At 38.8% G+C, this 15208-nt stretch overlaps 1 protein-coding gene across 1 annotated transcript in view; it reads left to right on the forward strand.

Moving 5' to 3' along the window:
* The window catches only part of CENPE (centromere protein E), a 39125-nt gene that overhangs the window by 2460 nt on the left and 21457 nt on the right, over window positions 1-15208 (forward strand). The window contains exons 5-22 of the mRNA XM_054162748.1: window positions 1034-1153; window positions 2056-2137; window positions 2336-2403; window positions 2476-2547; window positions 4379-4430; window positions 5165-5252; window positions 5393-5519; window positions 5856-5975; window positions 7190-7348; window positions 7690-7834; window positions 8954-9048; window positions 9322-9378; window positions 9458-9625; window positions 12216-12290; window positions 12547-12669; window positions 13038-13172; window positions 13743-13920; window positions 14305-14459. Coding sequence (XP_054018723.1) covers window positions 1034-1153; window positions 2056-2137; window positions 2336-2403; window positions 2476-2547; window positions 4379-4430; window positions 5165-5252; window positions 5393-5519; window positions 5856-5975; window positions 7190-7348; window positions 7690-7834; window positions 8954-9048; window positions 9322-9378; window positions 9458-9625; window positions 12216-12290; window positions 12547-12669; window positions 13038-13172; window positions 13743-13920; window positions 14305-14459 — 2019 coding nt within the window. The remainder of the gene's footprint in view (window positions 1-1033; window positions 1154-2055; window positions 2138-2335; window positions 2404-2475; window positions 2548-4378; window positions 4431-5164; window positions 5253-5392; window positions 5520-5855; window positions 5976-7189; window positions 7349-7689; window positions 7835-8953; window positions 9049-9321; window positions 9379-9457; window positions 9626-12215; window positions 12291-12546; window positions 12670-13037; window positions 13173-13742; window positions 13921-14304; window positions 14460-15208) is intronic.

A 15208-nucleotide genomic window follows, 5' to 3' on the forward strand; every position in this document is an offset into this window, starting at 1 on the left:
GTAATGTGAAGAAGCTTTGTGTTGATTCCACTCTTGTAAAAATGAACATTATTCAAGACTTTAGTTGAAAGAAAGAAAGCTTGAAATAAGTTAATTCAGTGTCAAAAGTATTATAGGCTAATTGCTCAGTGCTAAGTGCAAGTTAAAATAGCAATTGCCCAAACATCATTTGCAGAGTGCTTTAATTGTCATCAGTTTCATGAAACGGATCACTTCTCCTACAAGGATATGGATGTACAAAAGAAACTAAAGCAAGTTTACAAAAGAAACTAAAGCAAGAAAACATTTTTGTGCTGTAGTACTTGAGTTCTTTGTGCAGCCTCTTCTCTACCAGGGAGGCGGGGAAGAAGTGATCTCAGCAAGCAGAGACAAGACAAGATACACAGAGAATAGAATAGATCAGGTTGGAAGAGACCTTCAAGATCATCACGTCCAACCTATCATCCAACACCACCTAATCAACTAAATCATGCAACCGAGCACCCTATCAAGTCTCCTCCTGAACACCTCCAGTGGTGGTGACCCCACCACCTCCTCGGGCAGCCCATTCCAATGGGCAATCTCTCTCTCTCCATGAAGAACTTCTTCCTAACCTCCAGCCTAAACCTCCCCTGGCACAGCCTGAGACTGTGTCCTCTTGTTCTGGTGCTGGTTGCCTGGGAGAAGAGACCAACCTCTGCCTGTCTATAACCTCCCTTAAGGTAGTTGTAGAGAGCAATAAGGTCACCCCTGAGGAAAGACTACACAGGAAGACACTAGATAGGGAAAGGACTTTAGTGGGAGAATTATTGCTGCACTTCTGTAGGGCAGCTGTGTTACTTTTGCAACATACATAAAGTGATATACTATTTATGAAGCTGTGAAGAAGTAGAAGAAAAATGATTCTATATTGGTAAATGCTGGTGTACAAAGAGGATGGGGAGAAAGAAATAGGTGGAATGGTATTCAAAGGTCAAGAACACTTGTATTAAAAGGTGTTCCTACATCAGTCTGGTTTTGATTTGGGTTTGTTTGGGTTGTTTTTTAACATTAGATTCCAGATAGAGAATTCCTGCTAAGAGTTTCTTACATGGAAATCTACAATGAAACCATTACCGACTTGCTTTGTGACACCAGGAAAAAGAAGCCTCTGGGCATTCGTGAGGATGTTAATGTAAGTGAATGTTAGGTAGTGGAAACACTGTGTGGTGTAATAGTAGTAGTTAAAAAAGGCCTTTGGGGGCACCTAGTTGAAAACTTGTCTGTCAGCTTGCATAACTGTTACCTTCAGAATTGGCAGGACACGATGTAGACAACAGTGGTGCTGGTTTATCTTCATAAATACTTGTAGAAGTTAAGCTAATCCTTTCAGCTTTCTAGGCTAGCATATTTTTATTTCACCTTGACTGTGAATACTTGGGAGTTCTGTTAACTAATAAAACCTCTACAAACGTGCTATTAAATCTACAGTTCAATGTGTTACAAGGCTTCAGCAGATATACAGAGTTATTTTAATACTATGTTCATATCATCTACAAAGTGTACACCTCTACTGTAGTCAGAGAGCAAGTATCGGATTACAACTACTCCTTAAGATGATCAGTAGAGAACACAAAGCTGTTAATGTCATCCTCAGTATCTTTACATGAAGTTTTGTAGCAAATAAAATTGGTAGTTTGGTATTTATTTGTCTTGGTGGGGTTTGGCTTGTGTTTTTTCTATGCCCCAAAAGATCAGTGATTTTGAAACTTGAGAAAACAGGGAGATTTATCAGTTGTGTTGTTATGGCCTTACATTTTCTGGGAGGTACTCCTAGATTACCTCACAAAATGTCCAGAGGGATATTTCTGCTAATTTTATTTTTAGGAAACTGTTTGATTCCTGTGCCTTTAGGCTCCAGTTCCAATAAAGATTTAAACTTTCTGCATCCTTTTTGTTTGGAGTAAAAAGACTTCAGAGAGATGATGGAAGCAAGCTAGAATAAATACTGCAGGAATTGCTTGTAATGCTAACTTAAGCAAAGTATTGAGCAAGTTTTGGAGTTCAGTAAAATTTGTTGCTGTTTTCACTCTTAAGAGGAATATATTTGTGGAAGATCTGATTGAAGAGGTGGTGGTTGCCCCTGAAGAAGTGATGGAATGGATCAGAAAAGGAGAACGTAAGTTGTTTAGCTGATGACATCTTACATTACTCTGAATATATTCAAAGTTTTGCTATTAAATGTATTTGGTATTGTGGAATGCCTTTTGCAGATTATATTCAGAAAGTAATAGTTTTCTGCTTGCTTTTAAATTGTGCTTTTTGTATCTTCTCCAGTTTATCAGAACTTAAGTATTCCAATATTGGCTTTTGACAGGGAATCGCCATTATGGAGAAACCAAAATGAATGAGCACAGCAGCCGTTCCCACACTATCTTCAGAATGGTAAAGACTGCTTCACTATTAGGAGGGGCTTTGCTTTTGAAGTGAGAAAAACTTTATTGCATTCTCTTCTAGATCATTGAAAGCAGAGAAAGAAGTGACCTTGCAAATGCAAGCTGCGATGGAGCAGTGATGGTATCCCACTTGGTAAGCTGTACTCCAAGTTATTACTTAAGCATTTAAGTACAGATATTACTGTTGCCTCTTGTTTGAGATAATAATGTTACTTTATACTGTTAGTACAAACGTACTTTGTTAACTTCTAGAATACATTTCTTAAGCAGAAATCATGTTTCTGGTCATCTGCACGAAGGGAGACTCCTGAGCTGTTATCTAAATGTTTTCCCACCAAAGGGCATTCTGACATGGAAATAGTTGCTGGGGAGTGTTCTGCCCTTTGTGGGAGCATGAGGTGCTACTTTCACATTGCTCTTACACTTTTGTTAAACACAGCAAAGCTTCAGCTACTGCTGACAGTTCCTGGCCACTGACAAGTTCAGTGGAGTCACTTGTAAAGTGGATAACATTGAGGCTTCTCTTATCCTCAGATTTAGTTGTTGTTAGACCATTAGAGCTGCAATGGCCAGAAGATTAATTCTTTTCAAAAGTAACCCCAGTTAGCATGTGGTAGATTACCAGTATATGGAATACCCTAAGCTGGGGGTGTACATGGATGATTGCTAGGGGAGCATTTTGGTGTTTTCAAAAATCCAAATCAACTGGAGGAGTGCAAATCCTGTGAAAGCAGGCTGGCTAAAATCTGCATGAGCACTCTCCTTCAGAACTGGGAATGGCATCAAGTCAGTCACACGTGTTGTGGAAAGGGCTTTCTCTTCTCTCTTCATGTGGAAGCTCTGGAATCTGAGTTTAAGCACTGCTCATAGAGTACTTGAGCAAAACTGCTGCCTACTCTTTCTCTTGCTGTAGTTTATGGGGTCCACTTAGAATATACTCCACCCTGTGTCTCTTTCAGTAACCATTCCTTGTGGAGGGGGAGACTTCTTTGACCCTTTTGGTCTGTTGCTGCTTGGAGTTGGCACAGGATTTTTTTGCCTTTTAAAACAGAAACCAGTGAGGGAGGGCTACCTGCTCAAATCATTATGGGAATGCTATGAAGTTCTAGTTGACTTGGAACAAACTTCAGAGTGGTGCTTTTCCTTTAGTTAATGCCTGCCTTATCCTCAGAATGACAGGCAAGGAGAGACAGCTGATTAGGACAGGGTCCTAGGTAGTATCATATAGGCTTTCTTTTTCCTATGAAAGATTGAACCAGATGACCTGTGACTTTGTGAAGCCTCCTATAGCTTGAATCTGTGATGAACTCTACTATACTGAGAAACTGTATATAACCTTGTTACTGAAGGTAGGGAGAATTGCACTGGAAATCAGAAATGCTCTTCAAAGTGGTATAACAGTTAATACGGACTTATTCTATGTCCTTATGTACCTTGGAAGTATTGATTGCTCTTGACTGCACTTATCACAGTATCACAGTAACTAAGGTTGGAAGAGACCCCAAGGATCATCAAGTCCAACCTGTTCCAACAGACCTCACAACTAGATCATAGCACCAAGTGCCACGTCCAATCTCCCCTTGAACACCTCCAGGGACGGCGACTCCACCACCTCCCTGGGCAGCCCATTCCAATGACGAATGACTCGCTCAGTGAAGAACTTTTTCCTCACCTCGAGTCTAAACCTCCCCTGACACAACTTGAGACTGTGTCCCCTTGTTCTGGTGCTGGTTGCCTGGGAGAAGAGACCAACCCCCTCCTGTCTACAACCACCTTTCAGGTAGTTGTAGAGGGCAATGAGGTCGCCTCTGATCCTTCTCTTCTCCAGGCTAAAATGACAGACCTCTTACTTTTTCCTAAGTGTGTCTGTCTTAATAATTACATAAATTAGAGGTTTAGAATTAAGAGACTCTGAAACTCAAGTGCCTCAGAACTAACCTGTGAAATATTTACTGAATTTGCAGAACTTGGTAGATCTGGCAGGCAGTGAAAGAGCTAGTCAAACAGGATCTGAAGGTGAGTGTTAAATGAGGCTCTCCTGGTGACCACTTCTGTTTATTAACCCATATGAAAAACTTAAATAGGAAATTATCTGATCCATGTGCTCTTGTGGTGTTTATAAATCTCTTCCCTGCTCTGTAGGGCACATTCTATTCAAGAAAATCCTGCAAATGCTCTGAAGTGCAAACAATTGGGTAGTAGTATGGATTTCCAGAATAGCAGGTCCAGCAACTGCCATGCACTGAAGATTCACCTGTAGTAAAGAAATCTTTAGGAGCTTGTAGGGACTCATATGTAAAGGTGAAGAGTGAACAGATGGCTCACTTCAGCTAAGAAGCTTGATTGTTAACAATGACAGCATGAGGCTGCACAAAAATGCCTTGATCATTAAAAGAAACTGACCTGAAAGCAGCACAATATTCTTTTACAAGAAATAACCTGGGAGTTTGTTGTAATTAACACATGTAAATACGGACATGTGTAAAAAACTTTACATAGTAACTATCTGGACCCATAAGAACTTTCTTTCCTGTTTAGATTTTAATGTATCTGTGATACCTTCTTCTGATGCATTTTGGCAGTTATAAAGGATTTGGTACTAGCTGCTGATGGATCACAGTGGATTGTGGTACTTGAGATGTAAACTCCTAGAGCAGAGCATTTTCAAATTTGACAGTTTGAAAATATATTTCAACATTATATTCTATTGCTTTAAACCAAAACCTTTACCAAATTCCTGTGATGCCTAGGTGTGAGACTGAAAGAAGGCTGCAATATAAACCGGAGCTTGTTCATTCTGGGCCAAGTCATCAAAAAGCTTTGTGATGACCCTTCTGGGTAAGCATTTGTGCTTGGATACCTGTTTTATGAGTTTGTCTTGTCTTAAATAAAGATCCTTCACATATAACTCTGCTTTCTGGGATTTTTCTATACAAAACAGGAATTATTTTTCGCTTCTCTTTTTTTTCTCCCATCAGCTTCATAAATTACAGAGACAGCAAGCTGACTCGAATTCTGCAGAACTCCCTTGGAGGAAATGCTAAGACAGTTATTATTTGTACAATTACTCCTGTTTCTTTTGATGAAACACTCAGTACTCTTCAGGTAAAACATCTCACCTACTTTAAAGCATTTTTCAGACTCAAGGCTTCATTGTAGACAAGTTCAAGAGGTGGAAAATGTAGTCTTCTGGATCTGTAGTCACTTGAGTATTCCAAGTCCGAAGAGGACCTTGGGGAGTTGAAATGTTTGTTTTGTATACAGTATATTTTCTCAGTCATGTTGTACTAGGTTATCTAAGTAAAGCTTCCTGGCAGGTGGAATAGCTCCTTTTTATGTTGATCTTTGTCTCATTTCCTAATGGCATTGAAGAGATAGTGTCAGAGTTTTTGCTGGTGTATTTGTTCTGTAACTATTACCCACGACAGAATATTCTTCCAGTTTGCCAGCACAGCCAAACGAATGAAGAACACTCCAAAAGTCAATGAAGTCCTTAATGATGATGCTCTCCTCAAGAGATATCGCAAGGAAATTCTGGATTTGAAAAAGCAGCTGGAGGAAGTATGTAATACACTTACTGAAATTAATCTATCCTTAATGTTGATAGCTATTTGAAAATGTTCTGTTATAAACAAACCACTTCAGCTTGAAGGCACAGGTGAACTGAAGTGGTTTCTCTCACTTCTGTTGAGAGAAGATCAAAAGGTGATGTGACCTTTAGAGCAACTGATGATAGTCCACGTAGCTGTGTGAAAGCTGGCAGAGGATGAGATCAACTGAATTGCTTTCTTATGTAGTTGAACATGTTTGAGGCACACATTTGTTATGACTTAAAGTATATTTTTATTGCCACAGATCAGAGGATTCATTGCTGTATAAGAAGCTATTGAATGCCGGTTAGATTCCAACTTCATAATTTTTCCCTCTTGCTGATGTTTTACCTTCAGTGTGGGTTGCAAGAACTTGCAACTGTGTAAAACTATTGGCAAAACTTGCAATGTATAGGCAGAAGATAGATTTAGGAAATGAGTAACAGTGACTTGCTACCAGACTGCAGTCTCCTCGGGGAGCAGTCTGGCAAGTCTTGTCAAAGCATGGAAAACCACAGGGAACTCACAATTTTGAACATGCTGTTCTGGTTAATTAATTACAGTTGTATATTTTGAGGATTTGTTTTTCAAATTGTATTCACAGAAAAAAAATAAAATGACATCTTAAAGAGAATTAATCTGCACCTGGAAGTGTTTGCTGCCTTCTGAGTTAGTAGGTAGTGAGTCAAGTACTCAGTACAGAAGAGTTGGTTGAAAAATCCTGTGTGAACTTTGAATTAGTGTAAGGGACTGTAAGCTTATGATAAAGCTGTTCAACTCCTGTAAGGCAATTGCTTTACAACAGGGTAAATTTTCAGTACCTCAGCTCTTGACCCCATGTATTAGAGTAGCATGCTGTTATTTGGCAATTGACTCATAGCCCCCAAAGAGCTTGGGGCTCCTGGCACCAATGGGAAAGTCATCTTAAGTTCTGTTATATTTGCAAGTACTGCCTTATTTTGTTGTTAGAAAAATCTGAGGCTGTATTGTTTTGAGCCTTTGACTTTAAATCCACAAGTTGACTAGACTGTCAGTTTCATTGTTCAAGGTTAAATGCAGCTCTTCCAGAGTTAGAAGAACACATGTGTAGTTGCTTTTAGAATATTAGTAATTGTGTATTCTCTATAGAAATTATTTAATTTTAGTTCTTAATGTGAGCTTATTTAATTAATCTTTTTATGGAAGGTATCTTCAAAGACTCAAATTCATGCAATGGAAAAAGACCAACTGGCCCAGCTGTTGGAAGAAAAAAATTCTCTTCAGAAAGTACAGGAAGACAGGATACGAAATTTAACTCGGATGCTGGTGACTTCTGCCTCCTTTTCCTCTAAAGCAAATGTTCAAGTAAGCACCTGTTCTAGATCTTATTTGTGAACTGTGAAAGGTAGTATTAAATACACACTGGCTTACTGAATAAGTAATGAGCAAATTGCCCAACAAAAGCTGCCCCTTTAAAGAATAACTTTTGAGTATTGAAGTCTGTGCAGTCTAAGGCAACACAGACTTCTGCTTTCAAACTCTTGTGCTGTACTTCTAATTTTTGGAGGGGAAAAAACCAAAACTGCAAACCACTGTCCAGTAAGCTGCTGGTCCTGTTATAGAACTACCCTAATGCAACATCTACGCGCCTCTTCAGTGTTTTGGTTGTATTACTTGTCCTGTAAATCCTATTTGTTTTTTTAAAGGCCAAGAAAAGAAGAAGGGTGACTTGGGCTCCTGGTAAAATAAACCAGACAAATGTGAGGTATTTTGAAGAAACTAGAAAGTCAAGGCTATCTGAGACAAAGAAAATGAAAACATCTCTGTTATCTCCAACAGACATGGAGGATTGTAAGTATCTTCAGGAAAAAAATGAGGAAACTTTGCAAAGCAGCTTTTAAATGAGAAATAATCCCTTCTTAATAAAGATACATGAGCAACTTGCTAACAATATGGAAGCATTCAGTTGGCACTATACTACCCCAAATGTTTCATGAACCCAGTTTTACAAGTTACCTGTAACCCATTAGGAAGTTGCATCTGTGTGCCAGAGAATGCAGCCTGGAAGGGAGGTGGTTTCAGCACAATTCTGGAAGTTCTTTTAATGGTATTAAGGCTAATTTTATTCAGAGGATCATGGCTCAAGTTTTACTGGCCCAGGTGAAGTTACATGTAGTGAGTATCTGTTGGATAACTCTGCAGACACTAGTTTCTTAACTGACTAAATTGACACTTAACACAAGTGAACAAGCAAACTTTAAAAAAGCTGCCCTATAAGCCCCTACCTCACTTTAGATATTGAGGCTTTAATTTGTTAAAGCCAAAGGTAAGAGCTGTAAGGCAAAAAGAAGCCTTTATAAATATTTCTGCCATGCAGCCTACCCCAATCCTTTGTTTTTAAACCTTGTTAAAGTAACCAAAGCTGTACTTTAACACAGGTAACATCCAAACTATGTTCTCCCTATAAAAAAGGGGAAGAAGAGTTGGGGGTGAAATTTTAATCCTCAACAAGAATAGAGGAGTCATTACTCCGAGATCAGACTGGGACATAGAAACTCAAGGATGACCAGAGGAAAAGGCTGACCTTTAGACACAATATTTGGGTAGCACTGTTGTTGAATTGCTTCTTCCTGCAGCTTCAAGCTTTGAGAAGGGAATGGGGGTGTGCTTTCTCTTTTAGTCTTGTGGGACACTGAGTAGTTCTTTCCCTGACACTTCCTAGTGTAGTTATGTATTCTAGATTTGGTTTAGTATCTATTAGTTTATAATAGTGGTTAGCATAAGTGTAGGGACTTAACTTCAGTCTTGTTTGTTTTCACAAGAGAAAAATCACAGGATTCAGAAGCTGTACTGTGTGCTACTCCTTGTACTGCATGATCATTTCCAGTATAATAGTTTTTGGAGAAGAAAATTCTCGATGTCCAGTTTAAAATCTACTAGTACTCTTTTTTACTACATCCTTTGTTTCAGCTATCATAGAAAATTCTGAATGTGACAGCCAATCTCTGGTGATCTCTGATCAAATTCCAGAAACAGGATGGACTGCTGGACCTAACATGAATTGGGTAATGTCTTGATGTCTTTTGCCTAATACAGTGCATATACATTACATACTTCTCAGTAAGATCACCCTGAGTCTCCTGCAGAACATCAATAGTGTTCTAGGTCTAAAGAATTACTGTAATAGGTATGAGAGCAAGTGGGTTTGTGGCAAATGATCCAGTGATCTTTGGTATTTAAACAGAACTAGCAGTGAGAAGGCAAGCAGCAATCAATAGAGTCCTGAACTTGCTTGATCTTATGGATCCATTAATTGGAAACCATTTTTTTTCCTCTAGAGTGACAAATACTTTGAAGAATCTGTGGAACTGTGTGAAACACTAGCCCGTGAAAAGGTAAGTGGTGTTTCTGTGTCTTGCAGAAAGAAGACTGACATTCCAACAACAACTTCTAAAGTGTCTTGTGCTTTTTCAGGATATGGCTTTAAATAGGGTCAAGGTCCTACAAGCAGACTATAACCACCTAGTATTGGAAAACAAGCAGCTGAACTTAGAGATAAATGAAGTGAGGGAGAAGCTGAGGGAAAAAACAGAAACCGATGAATTTGAAGCACTGGAAAAACAAACACAAAAAGATTATGAGGTAAGGTGCATTGAAATAAATTCAGACTTTAAGATCTGTTTATGCTCTAATTCTCTAGTTCATTCACAAATAGATGGTGTTACATGTTGAGGAACAGAATGAGTGAACAAACCAAGGCTTAAACTGGATTGCCTCTGTAAAATTCGGGCTCCAACTTCAGGAGAGTCAAATAGTGAAGTCTGGTTAAACATGAAAAGACATGGATAGATCCACAAATATATGCATGATCTGAATTTCACTTCAGATTTCTGCAAGAGACAGGTGTCTTGCTGCGTAAAGTAACACTTTTGAACTGTTCTCAAGATGAAGTATGTCTGCTAAATTGTACTTCGCACACGTACACAAAGCATCTTGGGTCACAATCCAAGATAGCTCTGGCTTTTGATAACCCTTTGCACTATGTGGATGCTAGCTTAACATATTTTCTCAGTAAGATTAAGTCTTTAAAAGGTGTGAGTAGTAATGTCTGTGGAAAACCTGAAACATGGATTTTTGTGGTAGGATTTTTTTGTGGCCCCCAGAGAAGGGCCACAAGGATGAGCAGAGGGCTGGAGCACCTCTCCTATGAGGACAGACTGAGAGAGTTGGGGCTGTTCAGTCTAGAGAAGAGAAGGCTCCCAGGTGACCTAATTGTGGCCTTCCAGTAGCTGAAGGGGGCCTACAAGAAGGCTGGGGAGGGACTTCACAGGATATCAGGTAGTGATAGGACTAGGGGGAATGGAATAAAGCTGGAGGTGGGGAGATTCAGGCTGGACGTGAGGAGGAAGTTCTTCATCATGAGAGTGGTGAAGCCCTGGACTAGGTTGTCCAGGGAGGTGGTTGGGGCACCGTCCCTGGAGGTGTTTAAGCCCAGGCTGGATGAAGCTCTGGCCAGCCTGATCTAGTGTGGAGTATCCCTGCCCATGGCAGGTGGGTTGGAACTAGATGATCCTTGTGGCCCCTTTCAACCCTGACTGATACTATGATGTCAGAAAAGGTAAACCTACCTTCAGGATAAATTATGATATAGGAAATGCTGTTTGTTTGGGGGTTTTGGATGGGATTTTTCTTAGTCACCTTCATTTCCTTGTGGAGAAGTAGTTTTTGTCCAAACGCTTGCTTTATTGCCATACAATTGTTTTATGCCACAACACTGTAACCTTAAATGTGTGACTTGTATTATGGTCTAGCCCTTTGGCAGCTAGAACCTGAAATAAGTCACAGCACACACAAATCCTGTGAGCAAGCTCATACATGGAAACTACCAAACCCAGAAGATACTCCCAGAAAACCCCGAACTTGTGGTATTTAGACATGGATGTATTGTTGCCATTTCTTTCCTGATACCTTCTCTGCAGATTTACTTGTATATGCTAGTCTGTTTAATATCCTTTCAACATGAAATTAATGTTGAAGCTGAAGTTGCATCCTTTTGAGTTGTTAAATTTTAAAAAGATCAGTTCTGATTTTCATTGTTTCCAAAATTACTTCATGGATCTTTAACAAATGGGATCCATAGTAGATTGTTATTTAGCTTGTGTTTAAGATTCTTTTTAGAAGACCCTTTGTATACTAGGCTAGAATTGCCATCTTCCTTATCAGCCAGCATTTAACACATTCTCAGTTACAGGCTCTCTTGCAAAGATTATCTACTAATAAGGCAGTGCTCTAAAGTCACTTATTACAAGAATAATTTTTGAATTATTTGTTTTCAGACTGTCTTCCAGTATTTGAAGGCAGTTCATCTATTAGAAGCACTTGATGCTCAAGTAGCAGTTGAATTACAGCAGTACAGAAAGGTTGCATACCTCATGAAGTCTGAGTCAACTTAAACCATCACAGATATAATCAGAAAATTAGAACTTTAAACAACATCTGACAGTATTATCATAGCACATCTATGACTGTCCTATGGTTTTAAGACTACAGGTAGGGTTTTCTTCTCTCTGTACTCCTAAGTATACAGAAATACTCAGAGGAGAGTACTTGTTTTAAATCTTCTCTCTCATCTGAAAATTTTAAGATTGGGTTTTCTCTTTACCTATGCTTATGACTATACAGAGACACTTGTAAATGAAAAGCTTTTCTAACCAAGAACAGAAGAGTTCTTCAGTTTTGGGAGTGCTTTTCTATTTAGTTTTCTACTTGTCCTTTCTTCTGGAGGGTACCACTGAATGTGTTTATGGCTTCCTTTACCTTTTAATTTTGGCACCTCCTCATTCTTGTTAGTGAATAAATTGAATCACATCTGCACTGTCATAAAAATCCAGTTAACATGATTACAATTTGGAGTGGTTTATCTGTAAGATTTCTGCATTAATTGCTTTGATAATTTTGCTCTTGTTTCTTGAGCTGTTACAGATTAAATTGTACTTCAATCCTTTCTAATTACTGGAAAGCTAAACCAGAGCTTTACATCTCATGTATGCATTTGAAAGAAGGGGGCAAGTTGGTTTGTTGCTGCTGGAATAGATGTGGGTGCATACATGGTTTGCACACTAACAGAAAACACAAGACTTGCCTTGTTTGTTTTCATGGTGTTGGCAACTAAAACTACTGGTGTGGGTGCTTTCTAATACCCTCTGCAATTTTGCTTCAATTTGCTCTACAGATACAACTAATACATGAAATTACCAACTTAAAGAATATGGTTTCAAATGCTGAGGTGTACAATGAGGAACTTGAGGTGAGCCTGTCTAAATTTGCACGCAATATGAGTTGTATGAAATGTGCTTGGGTCATTTGTCTTGGAATACTGTATCTGATGAGGATAAGCTAGATAACATTTGGCTCTGCTTAATCTTACCAGCTACGAGGAGGAGATGTCTCAAACTCATAAATGCTTATTATGTATAAAGCAGATTTTAGGGGAAAGTCTTACCTGAAACACCAATCAAGGCCTTAGAATCTTCCTTTTTCTATTTTCTTTCACCAACTTATAGGCAGAAATAAACTCCAAATTGGAGGAGCTGAAAAAGAAAGAAAACAAAATAAAGGTACTGCAGAACCAAGTGGAAGAACTACAGAAAGCAAGAGCAGAAAAAAAGGACACATCTTTTTCAGTGGTAAATTTTGAGTTTTCTGCTGGGTTGGGAGATGGTTTTAGTTTCACTGAAGGTGGGTTAAATCTGGGGCCAGCCTTGGTGCAACTGAAATCTGTGTCCCTACAGATGTTACAAAAACTACTACAAACTTTAAAGTAGCAATTTTTATATGATCACACAGCAATTCTCTAGCAAAGTAAAGCTCTGGGAGATACTTTTTATCTTATGTCTTGCACAAGCCTGCTACTGCTCTTTCTAGAGTAAACTTCCCAGCCTTGAGCTTGTGTTTAGATTTTACTCATATTAGTATAAACACATTTGCTTTATTATGGCTTTTTTGGACATGTTCCTTGGAGTGTTATTGTGTGATATTTTTTTTTCCCCCTTAGGGAAGTTCTGATAATCTACTTGAAGAAATTCAGCAGCTGAATAAATCCCTCTTAGATAGTGAAACCATAGCCTTGGATGCCAAAAAAGAAGCTGCTTTTCTCAGAAGTGAAAATCTGGAGCTGAAGGAGAGAATGGTAAGTACTTGTCTAAGTGCCTGTGCAGCTGTATAGAATGCTTTGCAGGACCAGAGTAGTGAGGAAGGCCATTGATAAAGGCAAGATGTGGTAGAGCAAAGCTAATGACTCATGCTCAAAGTAACACTTTTGTCATAGAATTCATGGAAAAGGAAAAAGTCTTCAGAGAAACACAAAAAGAAGAGAGGCTTCTCTCACAGGAGTGGGTGGTTAGTTTTAGGTTTACCACTGCAGAGAGAGCACATGAACAGTCTTCTGGGAGTTACTAGAACATCAGGCTCCAAACATAGTTTCACCAGAGTTATGAACTTGGAGGTGGGATGGAGCTCACTCTGAGCTTTGAGGAAGTAAAGACAAAACAGAATTAGTTATAGCCCTCACCTCTAAGATATGTTTTGTTCTAGGACTCTGACAGCAGTGCAGTTTTCAGTTGTGGCTCATTCTGCCATGTTGATCAGGGCTGAATTTCAGAGTGACAACAGGAAATGCAGCAGATGCAATATTTACATGTTAAGCATGTAGACTTTTTTATTTTGTGTGTGAATTGCATCTTGTTTTGTTTTCCTGAAGAATGAACTCTCAAATAACTACAATCAAATGCAAAAGGATGTTCAGCTCTATCAAAGCCAAATAGAAGCAGGAAAAGCCAGTTACAGAAAAATGCAAGTTGACTTACAGAGAGAGTTGCAGGCTGTATTTCAAGAAAACACAAGGCTGACTTCACTGATGGAGGGCAAAGTTCCCAAAGGTACTGTTTCAGGTGCTGCTTTTTCTTTGCCTTCTCCTCCATGGTGGGGGAATGAAATATTTCAGCTCTTGTTCTCTTAAATGCTTGGAGCTTCTGCCAATATTAAAAATAATGGAGTTTCTGGTGCTGCTTTGTGGAGTGTTTTAAATGTCTTCATGTGAAAGTCAAGTTAAGGAAGGCTTTGGGGAGCATGTGAAATTAAGTGGATGTCAACCTAACAAGTGATGACAAATTCAGACCAGTAGCTTTGTATTTTTAATTGCTGGCCATTATAAAACAGAATTTCCTAGTATTACAGTAATGTGGTATCCAGAAAGCATTATTAATCTTGTGCTTAATTTACAGAAAACCTTTTTTCTCTGATATTTTGACTTGAATCCCTAGACATGCTCTCCCTTGTTGAGCTGGAAAAAAAAGCAGCTGACTTAAAAGGAGAACTAGAAAAAGCATTGAAAGAGAATGCCCTTCTACAAAACCAAGTACATGAGCTATCACAATTTCAGTCTCTTCCAAATACTGTTGAGATGCAGCAGAAAGAGGTAAATCTAATGTTTTCCTTGTTTGTTGGTTTTTTTTTTTTACTTGACTGGTAACATATTAATGGAGGCCCCTTGGATGTGAAGTTGTAAAGCCAAAACTTATCTTGAATCAAGCTTTTACATCTCGGTTCATTAAATGATTGCTCCTTTGGTTTTTCATGTATACACCTAGGAATAAATGTGAAGATCACATGTCTAATCAAAGTCTGGTACACTTAATCAGGAATTTGCACTCCAGCATTTGCCTGCCTGTTTGCCTTGGCCACCATTGATAGTTGTTTAGGTGGGTTGGATTGGTTGATGGGTTGGACATGATGATCTTTAAGGTCTCTTCCCACCTGGTTTATTATTATTCTATTCTATAATGGTGTTTGATCCTGGTTTACTGGTCTAAAACTGATTTTTTTTTTTTTTTGCTAAGTAGGCAGAGATTATTTCAAGACCTCTTAGCAGAAATCTTGTTTTAGAAGTGCTTTAACTTGAAAATTCTGGACAACTTGAATGAAACTTTCCTGTTTCCTGGCAGGTCAGGCCTTATATATATAACAGGTTTGTTAAAGGGCTTGCTTGCAAATACTTTCTGGGTCTTTCTCCTTAAATACCTGCTACAAAGGTACAGTGAAAACTGTCAAGGGCAAGTAATCACAAATGCATGAACAATTTGCAGAGTTCTAAACCCATCCAGTGGTCTGCATCCACTAACAACTTTAGGAAGTTCATAAACTCTGTAGTGTGGAGAAAGCATCACT

Source organism: Dryobates pubescens, chromosome 1 (assembly GCF_014839835.1).
Source record: "Dryobates pubescens isolate bDryPub1 chromosome 1, bDryPub1.pri, whole genome shotgun sequence".
NCBI lineage: Eukaryota > Metazoa > Chordata > Aves > Piciformes > Picidae > Dryobates > Dryobates pubescens.